The sequence below is a fragment of the Myotis yumanensis genome, unplaced genomic scaffold (assembly GCF_028538775.1).
Source record: "Myotis yumanensis isolate MYYU_CA2020_CCGP unplaced genomic scaffold, mMyoYum1.0.hap1 SCAF_7, whole genome shotgun sequence".
NCBI lineage: Eukaryota > Metazoa > Chordata > Mammalia > Chiroptera > Vespertilionidae > Myotis > Myotis yumanensis.
In genome coordinates, this window is record NW_027223758.1 from 74596896 (window position 1) to 74611858 (window position 14963).

A 14963-nucleotide genomic window follows, 5' to 3' on the forward strand; every position below is an offset into this window, starting at 1 on the left:
ACACACTATGTATTCTTGACTTTCTTTTCTATTTGGCAGAAGGGTCTTTGGGCATCTCCAAAGAGAATATTAAAATTATAGTGTGGACATAAAACCTTGTCTTGATATGAAATCTTTCATACTTATCTTTTCAGGCCTATCCATTTTCTAGAGAATATTTTCTTACTAATTTTTTTTTGTAAATCCTCACCCAAGGATATTTTTCCATTGATTTTTAGAGAGAGTGGAAGGGAGGAGGAGAAATAGGAGAGACAGAGGGAAACATCTATGTGAGAGAGATACGTTGATTGGTTGCCTCCCGTATGCTCCCCGACCAGGGTTGGGGATCAAGGCTGCAACCGAGGTACATGCCCTTGACCTAAATTGAACCCGGGACCCTCCAGTTCGCAGGCTGGCACTATATCCACTGAGCCAAACTGGCACGGGCTTTCTTAATAACTTTAATATGCAGTTATACACATATGCATAGGATATAGATATCCTATATAATAAAAGAGAAACATGCAAATTAACTGTCCTTCTGCTATGCTCAAGCCATACCCACCAGCCAATCAGGAGCGAGTATGCAAATTAACCCAACTAATATGGTGGCGGCCACGGAGCTGGAGCGAGCCAAGAGGCTTGGGTTGCCCCTGGCGATGGAGGAAGCCAAGCTTCCCACCTGCCCTGGCTGGCCCTGGGCTCTACTCAAGGCTACAAAGTTTCAATTATAGAAGATAAATAAATCCAAGAAAAAAAGGAGAGGCTGGGAGTTTGGGTCGCTGAGGGGAGTGGCCAACCTGAAAACAGCCATCAGCTCCTCACCCTGGCTGGCCAGGCACCCCAACGGGAACCCCCACCCTGAAGGGGCTGTGGGCAGCCTGAAAACGGCCCGCAGCCCCTCAGGCTGGCCACACACCCATGGGGTGAGGGTCCCCACTGGGGGACTTGAACAGCCTGCAAACAGCCATCAGCCCCTCACCCAGACTGGCCAGGCACCCCACCGAGACCCCCATTCTGATTTGGGACACCCTTCAGAGCAAACCAGCCGGCCCCCACCAATGTACCAGGCCTCTATCCTATATAATAAAAGGGTAATATGCAAATTGACCCTAACAGTAGAAAGACTGGGAATGATTGGTCACTATGACACACACTGACCACCAGGGGGCAGACACTCATTGCAGGAGCTGCCCCCTGGTGGTCAGTGCGCTCCCACGGGGAGCTCTGCTCAGCCACAAGCCAGGCTGACGGCTGCCAGCACAGCAGTGGTGGCAGGAGCCTTTCCTGCCTCCTCAGCAGCGCTAAGGATGTCCGACTGCAGCTTAGGACTGCTCTCTGCTGACAAGTGGACATCCCCCGAGGGCTCCTGGGCTGCCAGAGGGATGTCTGACTGCCAGCTTAGGCCCGATTCCCCGGGGAGCGGGGCTAAGCCAGCAGGTGGACATCCCCCAAGGGGTCCCAGACTGCAAGAGGGCACAGGCCGGGCTGAGGGACCCCCCTGAGTGCACAAATTTTTGTGCACTGGGCCTCTAGTAATTTATATTTAAAGTATGTCTTTGAATCCTTCACTTTTAAAAATGTAATCTCTCCAGAGAGATCATTAGATCATGGTCACTTCAGATTAGTTGTTTCATTATTTATTCTGAACTTAGGAAAAGATCACACAAAGCTCACGTAAAGATCTTTTCCTAAGTTCAGAATGCTTAGCATCCATGCTTTGGGTTTTTGCTTTAGTATCTTGGAATTACATATACAGTATATAGAGCTAAGTAATTCTCCCATCCAGGAATGGAGAAATGAAGCACTGGCCAAGAGGACTACATCTCCCAGAATTTCTAAATAAGAATCACAGAAAGTTCTGATTCAGTTGGTATGTGGCCATATGCAAACGTCCCAAGTGAGTCTTATCAAAGAAATTTGGCCAACACTGCCAGAGATTCCCAGTTTTCAAGTATTCCTCCATTGTGCTCTAAATGCAAGGTGTGGTGAGAGGGCCTGTGCTCCAAAGAACGAGTTCAAGCTACTAGTGAGTCTGTTTATTCAAAAGCACTTAAGCACTACTGAGCAGGAGGTCACAACAGAAGATTTGGTCTTGTCCTCTGCCCATAAGGAACTTGCTATATAATGAACTGTAAAACCCATACTTTATTATCATATCTCCTGGAATTGCCTGGAATTTTAAATTGTCAAGCAAGTCGTGGACCTCAAAAGTTGGTCTAGAGCAGCCGTGGGCAAACTACGGCCCACGGGCCAGATCTGGCCCGTTTGAAATGAATAAAACTAAAAAAAAAAAGACTGTACCCTTTTATGTAATGATGTTTACTTTGAATTTATATTAGTTCACACAAACACTCCATCCATGCTTTTGTTCTGGCCCTCCAGTCCAGTTTAAGAACCCATTGTGGCCCTCGAGTCAAAAAGTTTGCCCACCCCTGGTCTAGAGCATGGTTGTCAAAATATAGTCCCAGTGGTATCAGCACCAAATAGTTAGGAATGCAAACAATCAGACCTTACCCCAGAGCTCTGGTTTAATAAGCCCCCTGGGTGATTCTGATGTCCTCTCAAGTTTGGGAACCACTGGCCAAGCAAAAGGAATCTCCTTCAGCAGTTTCTCCACCTCCCTCGCTGAATACTTCCAATACTTTCCTTCCCTCCCAGTCCATTAATCTCTCCCTCCCCACCCTATATCCGATCAATCAGATTCACAAAAATAAGCTACACATTTCAAAAAGAACATAAAACTTTATTAAGAACATTTTATATTGTCATCAGATAAAGCCAAACAAATAGGGGTAAAGAAACAGGGAAACTTCATTTTCCCATGTGCTATTGCCACGTCAGAACACTCATATGTGCGGCAACCCACTTGGGTCCCCTCCCAATAAACTTTGCATTCACTTATAAAAAAAAAACCAAATAAAAAAAGAACACTCGTGTGGATGGCTGGAATTACAGGTGGAAACAAATCCTCTGTATAAATTCAGTAGGTAACTCAATGCTCCCTTTCAACACAGAGAACTGGGTTTACACTTTTTAAAAAAACTTCATATAGTGCAACAACTATGAAACAATATTTTACCTTTAGGAGCTATTTCTTAATAGAATACAAAGCAGTTTAGTAGCTTATGTTATTTCATATAATGTCAATTTTTAGAATGGAAATTTCAGAAAGGACATTCTAACTTTCCCAATTAATTTGTACTTGAGTTTCTTCATTCTAAAGATTTCTCAGAACCAGTTCAATCACTCATAGATTGAGTGTTGCTCATCTGCAGTGACAACCGACAACCTAGTTTTTGTTCTTTTAATTTTGCAAATCAAGATAGCTGGGTCATCCCAGCTTTTGTTGATTCTGAAGGAGTTCCTATAGAAAAGCCCTGATGGTTCAGAGTGCCTGTGAGAGAAGGTGCCAGAACAGCTGAATCTGGACTCTTTTCCCAGAGGGGAGGCTGGCTACTGAGCACAGCCGATCTGACTCCCGGCTGCCCACGTGGTTCTTTACTTACTGTAGTGATGAAAGGAGCAGAGGGAACGCCAGGGAATCTGCTCAGACTGCCACTCCAGACAGCTGTCACTGTTTGTGGAGAAAAGAGTGATGGTATCCATTCACACTACAGCACCCGTTAGTGGGGCGTTAACTTTTCTTTTGAGGGGCCAGGCCAAACTGCACTCAAAGATACATGGTTTGCCTCACATGCACAGTGGAGAAAATGCTCATGATTTAGAATTTGGTATTATAATACCCACATCTAAGCCCATTTCTTGAGAAGTAGTCTACCTTTTAGAAAAGAAGACTACTTACTACTAAAGGGCATACCATGTTTTAACTGTTATAAGGCTGAAAATGTAACTTCTAAACCACACCATATCATTTGTGTTCACAGTCAGTGAATTAACCAACAACCAAAGGTTTGAGAAGGATTGGTCATAGGGTGGGATTGGGGTTCAGATTCAGGTTGAGTACTATCACTTATCACAAATTGCATCAAGCTCTTTAAAAAAATAATGCATTTTTATAATAAATATTTAGAGTAGACACTGGCATTAAAATCAGTATCTAAGTCAGAAGTCTGTCTTAAATGGTGAAAATATTTCAACAAATTTCTAATAGATTTCAAAGCTTCCCAGGCATACACAGTTTATAAATTAGTTTTAAGTGGAAAAAAATATATTTTGAATGAATAAATCACCACTTTAGCATATCATAAATAAGGTTAAGAGTTTGAAAATAAATTAATATACAAGTTTTTGCTTTCACTTTAACAAAAAAATCTAACTTACATGATACACTTTCAAAACAGTTATAACTAGGTTTTTATAATTGTGCATTTGTTACACACATCTACCAAGCTGAATCTTTTTCTTAGATATCCTACAGAGGGACAGGGGGACACAAGACAGACACCCCAATGTGTGAGTCTGACTACTGCACATCATTTGTCAACTACATTGATTATGTCAACATGAATTATATCCATGATTAAGTGGGTTAGGTTCCCAGTGAGTTTTCTGTGGTGGTGTTCACATGGAACCTAACTATAATTGTTTCTGTGAGAACATGTGCCCCAACTCCCAAAAGGTAACTAAAAAGCTTTGGACTAGAAGCCAGATGAATGGGAACCAATTACATGTGTCTGCTTTGGAGAAAGGTTAAATTGTCAGAAGCACTGTTTCCAGAACTACTGGCTATTAAAAATAAAAATTTGCCTTCTTCACATATAAATTCTTTTTATAATATCTTATACTGAGGAAGAAAGAGTGAAGCCATTCAGACTAGTGAGACAGAATTGGCTTGCGGATTTAAAGATGTTTTATTGACTATCTAATTTGAATCTGCTTACAACAAAAAGGAAAATGTCTAATATGTAAAGTAATGAATGAAAAAAATGTTTATCCTAAGTCATTATTGAGTACAAATCCACAGCTTAACAATGTGATTTAAGAAGAAAGCAGGAGAGCATGCAACTGCTCTAACACACAGGGTTAAGTTGAAAGGTAAAAGTACATTTGTTTTGGTAATTCTAAATATACAAATATAGTATTTACCAGATCTACCCTGTAGTGCAGCACTGCCTTATTTCCAAATATACAGTCATTCAAAAACCTTAAGGAAACATTAAAAATGTTCCAGGCTACTTTATTGAACATTAATGAATATTGTGTCCTTGAGATATTAGAGCTAAAAATACCATTGCTTTTAAAGTTAAAGGCTATAGGAATAATAAAAGTATCACTACTTTGTTTCTTTTAGTCCCTCAGATAGCTTTATGTTAAAGGGATCGATATGTAAAAAGAAGACTGATCTGGCGAAATGAAAGCTGTCCTCTTAGCAAAACGTCAACATTACAACATTTCCCAAGCATTTCATATTACTCTGATCAGCTATTTCTAAACAGTTTAATCAAGGGGCCCCTACTTAACACTCCTCGTGTTCTACCCCTATGGTGCTCTGATTTGACCCTAAAAATTACATCCATGGTTAGTGTTGAATTACTGACATCTAAGGAGTAAGGAATCAAAGGCATTGAGAGGCACACAAATGATATTTTGGTCGGGAAGAAGGGTGAAGATTAAGTTAAAACATTTAGTCCCTTCTACAATCAAGTCCTAATTATACCATAATTAAGTCTCAACCAAGTCCTGATTAACTCTTACCCTTCAGGAATTACATACTATATAGTGATTAGATACTGAAGGAAACAAAGAAAAGCATTTGAAAATACATAAAGAAATAGAAACATGGAATTTCTCACAAGGCCCTGGATCAAAAAAATTTACAAAAGAGCTTTTGAATATAACCACTACTTGTGAGCTTATTAATACACAGAGATCACTTATTTAAACTAACTCATGTTAACTTACCAATAAAATAGTAAACAAACCAACATTTTAAACAATTTTATAAATTACTTGTCATTTTTTTGTTTGTTAGTGTCACTCTCTCAACAATATACAAAAATAACGCTACAGGACTATCCACCTAACCTGTCTCCATCTCCCACACAGTCCTGGGCCCTGGAAAGAGACCAGTCAATCTTCACTGTAGATGTCCCCCGCGAAGGGCAGGTGCATGTGGCTGCCAGTGACATTGGGCAATCGAGATAAGTCCGGCAGGCTCTGGATCCGGGACCTGAGTTCTTTGCGCACCAGGGAAACTCTGGCTAACTTGCGCTTGTATTCCTGTAACATCAAATACTTTTCATTAGAATTCTGGCAGTTCAGAGAAGTGCTATACACTCAGTTAATGCTGAATAAAAAAACCATTATTACAATGTGAGATTTAGGATCAAAAGAGACTTTGGAAATAGACAACCAGGTAAACTCTGTTATTCTTATACAAAACCACAATCTTTTAAAAATTTATTTTATTGATTTTAGAGAGGAAGGGGGAAAGAAGTGAGAGGGAGGGAGCGAAGGGGGGGGGGGGGGACATCAATGTGAGAGAGAAACATCAATCGGCTGCCTTTGGAATGTGCCCTTACTAGGGATTGAGTATGTACCCCGAATGCATATCAGAATCACCTAGGGAACTCAGATTTTTCAAGAGAACTCCAGCCCCACTCCATGCCATTAAGTGAGAATCTCTGGAAGTGGGTCCACAACTTGTGAACTTTGTAAAAGCTCCTAAAAATGATGCTGATAAGGCCTGCATGGCAGTCTTGCAAACTCGGAGACCTAAAGTATCCACCAAGGATGGTCTGAAATTAAACTTTAACTAAAAGCAGTTATGGTGGGTAGTTACGTCCTAGGCCAGTAGCTTCACTGACAAGGTCAACCTTTACCTTAACTGAGCCTATCTGTCTTTTTGCATCTATGATAACATACACTTGAAATGTCTGGGTAACTTGTGACATCCCTTTATCTGGAGCCCCTGGGACACAACCAAATGTGCTGGGCCCCAGGACAGATACCACAAATTCCTTCATTATCATGTTAATTGTTTCTGCACCCACCTAAGTATGTGTCCATCATTTTACTTTTTATCCAATCCCAGGGGTTTCCCCGCTTTGCTTATCCCTCCTCCTTAATCTATCACCAATGGATTTCATGTGGCCCACCTATGTTCCTCCTTTGGTTGCAGTGTTTAAATACAGATGTAGCCCCGCCATTCTCCGGAGCATTATCTCAATTCGTTGAGGTTCTGCTTCCTGGCATATGTCGACAGTTTGGCTCAAATAAACTCACAAAAATTCTTACAAAAAAAAAAAAGATGGTGATACACAGAATTGTGAGCCACTTACCCGCAGTTTTTCTGCCTAAAATTTAATAAACTAGTAAGATTTCTTTGTACGATTGACCCTTCTCTTTCAAAGAATAACTACAACTGGGGAAAGGGGTTGGTCAGAATTACCATAACCCAACTGCTCTAAGAGAATGAGGGAAAGGGGGGTTCTGACACATTGGGAGCTGGGCACACTGGCAGACAAAGCAGGCAAGGTTGAAGGCTGGATAAGTCAAGGATAGCTTTGGGCACATGGGAGAGGAGTAAATCCTTGCCATGTCTTACATGTCCCTGCATTTCTAATCTATCATGAAGAGCAACGAAGAATAAATAAGAGAGAGCTTAATAGGGAGCCATAATCTCAAGACAAGGTTTTCCTCTTCCCTTTCCCCATTCACCAGCGACACACACAAACACCAGGTAGATTCCAGGAGAGCAGCACAGTGACATGCAAAAGATGGGCACGAGGGCATTTCACATCAGAGCTGCATACGTCTCAGTGGGTCTCATCACACATCTCCATACTCAGCACATGCCTCTTCCTTAGGACATGCGAGTATGAAGGTATACACACGTCTCCATCTGTCTTGTTCTTAGCTGAATCATTTTTTAATAAATAAGACCTAAAACGCTCTGGGGTCAGCACAAAATGCTTAGATGCTATTTAAATGTGCTAAAAGCAACTACTCTCTGCCTCTCGAGGCCGAATTTTTTAAAAATATATTTTATTGATTTTTTTACAGAGAGGAAGGGAGAGAGATAGATCCTGCACATCTCCTACTGGGGATGTGCCTGCAACCAAGGTACATGCCCTTGACCTGAATCGAACCTGCGACCTTTCAGTCTGTAAGCTGACGCTCTATCCACTGAGCCAAACCGGTTTTGGCAGAGGCCAAATGTTTTGAGAAGTGTCATATATGGCTTTAGTGGTCACTACTGCCCATCCTAATCTCTAGCATCCAGATAAGATGTTCTTCAATGAATGATTTCTCTTAATCCTTTCATTCAAATGATATGTGGCACCCTGGCCAGTGTGTGCAGTGGTTAGAGCATCGGCCTGAGCACTAAAGGGTCATGGTTTGATTCCTGGTTAAGGGCATGTACCCAGGTTGCAGGTTTGATGCCCAGCCCTGGGCAGGGTGAGTGCAGGAGGCAACGAATCGATGTGTCTCTTTCACATCGATGTTTCTGTCTCTCTCTCCCCCCCTCCCTCTTTTCCTTTCTAAAACTCAATGGAAAAAAATATTCTCTGGTGAGGATTAACAATAACAAAAAAAGATGGCAATTAAAAGCCCTCAGCCAACTGGTATACATTGCACGCAAAAAAAACTGGTAAACGTAACAAAAGCTGCAATCTACTAATCTATTATGTGCTAGGCATTAAAATAACCTCATTTAACCCTCTCTATGAGATCATCCTTCATAAACCTGTGCAATCATGCTTTCTCAAATAGAAACAAAAGTCATCTTAAAGACAGGAGGTTTCAGTAGCAGTGGTAAACTGTCTCACGTTAGCCTAAAGATGAAAGTAGATGAAACCTGATAACTACCTGATTGTACAATCCAGGGCACTCTCCTAAAATTTTTTAAATGCATCGCTGGTGGAGATATAAAAAGGTCCAACCAAGATGGGGAGCAGTTAGTTCCTCAAAATCATCCAGAATTATTACATAACCTAGCAATTCTACTTTTAAAAAATAAGAAAAATGAAATTGTATGTCTGCACAAAAATTCATATGTGCATGTTCATTGCAATATAACTGATTAAGTGCCAAAAAGTAGGGAAAAATCCAACTATCCATCAATTAATAGAAAATATGGTATATCTCCTACAGTATTATTTAGCAATGAATATTAACAGAATACTGATATATGCTACAACATGGAAGGCCCTTGAAAACATTATATAAAAGCATAAGCGACTGTCCAACTGGTAGCTATGACACACAATGATCAACGGGCAGACGCTCTGACCAGTAGCTATGATGTGCACTGACCACCAGGGGGCAGTCGCTCAACGCAGGAGCTGCCGAGCTGCAGTGACTTGGCAGCTGCAGTTCTCGGGTGACGCACTCGGAACCAGAGAGGAGGGAGCCCAATTCCCGAGAACCGCCCTCTCACAATCTGGGACCCTTGAGGGATGTTGGAGAGCCGGTTTCAGCCGGATCCCCGCAGGCCAAGCCGAGAGACCCCAGAGGTGCATGAATCCATGCACCGGGTCTCTAGTGCTAAATGAAAGAAGCCAAATAGGCCATATATACTGTGTGGTTCCATGTATATCAAATGTCCAGAATAGAAAAATTTAGACACAGAAACGAGAGCTGTCGTTGTTTAGGGCTTGAGGTGGGCTTGTGTGGAAATACGTAAATGGTTTCCTTTAGGGTAGACAAAAATGTTCTAAAATTATAGATTGTAGTGATCCCGTGAATGTACTAAAAAACTGTACTTTAAATGGGTAAGTTACATGGTATGTGAATCATATGTCAATAAAACTGTTAAAGTTGGGGAGGCTTTGTTAGCCTGAGAACATAAGTACCACTGATAGTACTGTTTTTAATGGGAAAATGGATTCCAAGTTCTGCTACTTTACTAAGAAATTCACTTTTAATAAAACTCACATGGATAAAGGAAAAAGTGAGTTGGTCTTTCCAGATGCAGTAGATACCAAGCTCAAACAATAGAAATACTTTCCACCCAAGACCCATTTGATATTTTAATGCAAGTATTATAGTGAATAACATATGTGATGGGCAAGAAGGTCAAAAGCAATTCTATAAAAAATAAGCATATTGTTTATAACTCTTTTTTAAAAAAAATATATTTTATTGATTTTTTACAGAGAGGAAGGGAGAGGGATAGAGAGTTAGAAACATGGATGAGAGAGAAACATCGATCAGCCACCTCCTGCACATCTCCTACTGGGGATGTGCCCGAAACCCAGGTACATGCCCTTGACCGGAATCGAACCTGGGACCTTTCAGTCCGCAGGCCGACGCTCTATCCACTGAGCCAAACCGGTTTCGGCTGTTTATAACTCTTTACAACCAACATTTTGGGTGTCAGTTTGAGTCTTCTACTGGGATTTTAGCCATTATTTCATATTATTTAAAATTTTCAAACATAGCATTGTCATTTGATCTGAACCCAAAGGTCTCAACTGACCACACTTTAGTCAGCAAACATTTGAACATCTATCAGAGTATGTGCCCATCACTATGCTGGAGACACAAAGATGAATCATAATCCTCACATAGAAGAGCAGTTTAATGGGCAAGCAAACAAGTTAATAAAGTATGATGTGTTCCATCAGAGGCAAAAACTCATTTCTATGATATACAAAGTGGAGGATTTCCCTCCACTGAGTTTAGGTAAGGCGTTCAGAGGTGAGGAGAGGTAAGAACACTCAGGTCAATGGAACAGCACAATAAAACGGCAGAGAGAATAAAGGGCATAATATGTGCCTGGCAATTTACTATTACTATAGTGCATGGTGCCATGTCAATTTCCTTACCAAACACAGTCATATTTAAGTTGTGAGAATTAGTGTTGATATAGTATAGAAGAGAATATATCTGAGGAAGAAACCCAGCCAGTTTACTTCATTGTTTACGAAAAGACAGATTTAGGGCCTGAACCAAGCCAAGAGTAACAGAGCTTCACAAACTATACTGTGTGTACATTAACTTCATTCAAAAGACAAACTGTATAGTGAGAAAGCTCAGCAGGACTTGGTTGTGGTTACAATGTGAAGAATGATAAGGGTTCAGGTTCCATGAGTGGTTGGATGCAGGTGCTATTATATCAGAGAGCAAAGACAGGCAGAAACTCCTTTGGAAACAGGTCAGATTCCAGCACAGAAAGTGAGTTATCCTTGGGACTTTTGGCAGCATTTGGAAATGCGGTTCTAGCATTCTGGGGTAGAAATAAAGATTTTTGCTTTATCATGAGCAGTAGTCGATTTAAAACCTTGAGATGGCCCAGCCAGTGTGCCTCAGTGGTTGAGCTTCGACCTATGAACCAGGAGGTCATGATTCAATTCCTAGTCAGGGCACATGCACAGGTTACCGACTCAATCACCAGTGTGGGGTGTGCAGGAGGCAGCCAATCAATGATTCTCTCACCATTGGTATTCTCCTCTCTCCCCCCCTTCCTCTGTAAAAAGATGTTTTTGAAAAAGAAATAAAAGTATGATTAAAAAAAATTAAACCTTGGGATGTGTGAGCCAATTAGGGTTATATGAGTGCGTACATGGCAGTGTTTTTCAATCATTTTCAACCATTTTGCCTCACCCTTACCTACTCTTATCTTCTGTATATTCACCATCAACCATGATTTTGTCAAATTTTGCATTCTGTAGTTTTTCAGGAAAAGTGCATTTACATTGAACGTGGTTTTCTGAATTATTGTTTCACACCACATCCCATGATTCCAATGTGCACCTAGTGGAAGAGAATTAGGCTAACAGCAGAATGCAGAAATGTCCCCAGTGTCAGGAAATGAAAAAAAGCAGAAAAACGTGAATTAGAAAGAAGTAGTGAGCATCTACCAGTATTTGGAAAATTTTGAACTTTTTTCCTTAGGAAACACTACCCTTCCCAACAGATGCTTTGGGTGCTGTGACTATAACTCAGCTATTATCCTTAACCAACTCAGAATATCTGCTCTCCAAATTCTTATGAGAATTAAAAAATGGATTGCAATTTGATATTTGAAAAAGGTTCACTTAAAGCATTACATATTTGAAAAGTTTAATGGATTCCCACTTTATGTGTGAGCTGCACATGGCAACTTATTCCCAGGTACGAAAATGGGAAAAGGGACTAACTTTAGAGTGGAGAAGTTGACAAACACTACCCCAGCCAATCAAGGGCACATCAACACTGGTAAGTCATGTTGACAGAATGTACTCTTGATAAAATGTGATGAAAATGGCACTTTCTCTCTGTGGTCTTCTTCCCAAAACACCTAACTCTAGTCCATGAGAAAAATATCAGACAAATCTCAATTGCGGGACACACTGCAAAATCCTTAAGTAAGGTTCTCCAAAACTATCAAGGACATAAAGCACAGGGAATGTCTAATGAAGTGCCACAGCCAAGAAGAGTCTAAGGAGACATGATAAATAAATGTGATATCCTAGATGGGATCTGGGAACAATCACATTCATGTTCCTATTTTTGCTGATATTTAAATGAAGAACTAGACTTACTCATGCTATACTTACATTACTTTCATTTTCTGTGTGACTGCTTAGCCTCATTGCCTTAGCATACATTATCCAGTAATTAAAGAATCACATGACCTCAGGGTCATAAAGGTCAGCTAATCTGGTGTTTCCCAAATTGGGTGTCTCATGGAACATATTCCACAAGGTTTTAATAGGCCATATATTAGAGGTTCTGGGCTGTTTTGGGAGCAAAAATGTGTCTTTGCTACATTCCTGCTCCAATCCTCAATATGCTCATGTACAGAGGAAAGCTCCAAGAGTGGAATCTAGTTTTTAATATTCCTCACAATCACTGAAATACATACTACCATCTCCCAGAACTGACTATTTATATATAAAGGCAAACATTAGACCCAATATTTTCTTTGAACCTCTTCTTGACCACCTCCAACAGCAGCAAACTCATTTTATCCTTCACTTGTTTGATTATAGAACTCTAGGTTTGTTTTCTTTCAACATTTTCACCCCACTCTCTTCTTGCTTGCATGGTTCTGCTGAGTCCACTGAAATTCTTATCCTATAGGTAAGATGTCTCTTCCTTCTGGCTTCTTTCAAGGTTTTCCCCGTCTTTGGTTTACTGCAGTTGAATATAATATGCCCAAGAGTGTCCTGCCTGGCATATGTTCTGTTTCCTGATGAGTGGTTTGATGTCTGTCATTAATTTTGGAAATACATGGCATTACTTCAAATGTTTCTTCTGCTTCATTTGTTCTGCTATTCCAAGTACATGTGTGTTACACCTTTCCAAATTGTCCCACAATTCTTTTTTTTTTTTTTATTTGTCCCACAATTCTTGAATATTCTGGGCTTTTTGGTTGTTCGTTTTTGCATTTCAGATTGGGAAGTTTCTATTGATCTACCATCAAGCTCACTGAGTTTTTCCTTACCAGTGTCCAGTATATTGAAGTGACCATCAAAGGCACTCTTCATCTGTCAGTGCTTTTTGTTTTAGTTTCTAGATTTTCCTTAACCATTTCCATCTCTCTACTTAAATGTACTGTTTTTGTACAGTATCTACTTTTCAAAGAGTTAACATAATAATCAGTTATGTTAGATACCTGGTCTGGTAATCCCAAAATTTGTATCATATATGAGTCTGTTTCTCACTTAAAAAAAAAAAAAATCTCTGCAGACTGTTGCTTGCCTTTTGGCATGTGCTGTAATTTTTTCAAAAGCTGAGGTTAGCCGAAACCGGTTTGGCTCAGTGGATAGAGCGTCGGCTAGCGGACTGAAAGGTCCCAGGTTCGATTCTGGTCAAGGGCATGTACCTGGGTTGCGGGCACATCCCCAGTAGGAGATGTGCAGGAGGCAGCTGATTGATGTTTCTCTCTCATCGATGTTTCTCTCTCTCTCTCCCTTCCTCTCTGTAAAAAATCAATAAAATATATTTTTTAAAAAAAGCTGAGGTTAATCAGCTGAGGAACTGAGGTAAATCACCCTTGATGGTGAGTTTTATGTTAATCTGTGAGGACTGTGTTAATCTCTTGGACTGTGTTTAGAATATGCTGTAGATGTAGAGGGCAGAGGCTGAAACTACTTTATTAAATAGTCCTTTCACATTAGGCAGTTCTAAATGGTAGAATAATCTTTGTCATATATAATACATCCACTGTTCTTTTTGCCCTAACATAACTCATGCCTATCCAGAAGTCTGAGCTCTGATACTCCCAAGGTATTATTTCCAATTCTTTTGCCATCTTGGTTCTTGCCTCTGGATACACTATGGTAAGTTAATTCCTTTTATTAATGTGAAATCCAGAACTGAACAGATATCCAGCTGTGGTTGAGCCAGCATTCCAGGAACATCTAATGTAGCTTAACATTATACCAGCTATGTCACTATGCTAGTAGCTACACGACCAGTGCTTCCTCCCATGAAGTGATGCCAAGTCTAGTTCTGACCACACTGATGCACTTAGCTTAGGGGAATCTAAATGCAATAAGCAGAGAAAGAAGACAATGAAAGTAATACAGGACCCACATCAATCCCATCCTTTGTGCAATGGTTAGGTATCAACAGGTCATTAAACTGTGAGTCATGGGTATCAGAGGCAGTCCTAATTCAATTGAAGTTGTAAACAAATGTGTGCATATGTGCATTTTTCAAAGCTGTTGGCAACTCAACGGTTAAGAATGCCCGTTCTCATATTCAATAATCTTTCTCATGTTCCATGCACACATACACACACATTTTAAATCAAACTATGTTTAGTTACACATATCCCTAAGTCAAGAGGTAACTAAAATTTCATTAGCACCCAGCCGGCGTGGCTCAGTGGTTGACCTACAAACTAGGAGATCACAATTGGATCCCCAGTTGGAGAACATACCTGGGTTGTGGGCTTGATCCCCAGTGCGGGGCATGCAAGAGGCAGCTGATCAATTATTCTCTCTCATCACTGATGTTTCTATTTTTCCCTCTCCCTTCCTCTCTGAAATCAGTAAAAATTTATTTTTAAAAAAATCTTATTAGCAATAAGAATATAAAACACATTACTGTAGTATGTGTCCAGCATTTAATAAATTATCAAA

The 14963-nt window shown here is 40.4% G+C and overlaps 1 protein-coding gene across 2 annotated transcripts in view; it reads right to left on the reverse strand.

The window, feature by feature from the left end:
* Window positions 1-2711: 2711 nt before the first annotated feature.
* The window catches only part of RPRD1A (regulation of nuclear pre-mRNA domain containing 1A), a 39507-nt gene continuing 27255 nt past the window's right edge, over window positions 2712-14963 (reverse strand). The window contains exons 7-8 of one of the 2 annotated variants that reach the window (XM_070421004.1): window positions 5968-6162; window positions 2712-3556 (exon numbers count right to left, since the gene is read on the reverse strand). In XM_070421004.1, coding sequence (XP_070277105.1) covers window positions 6013-6162 — 150 coding nt within the window. In that variant the 3' untranslated portion in view covers window positions 2712-3556; window positions 5968-6012. Of the gene's footprint in view, window positions 6163-14963 lie in introns of both variants that reach the window. The other variant, XM_070421002.1, reaches the window with a different exon arrangement.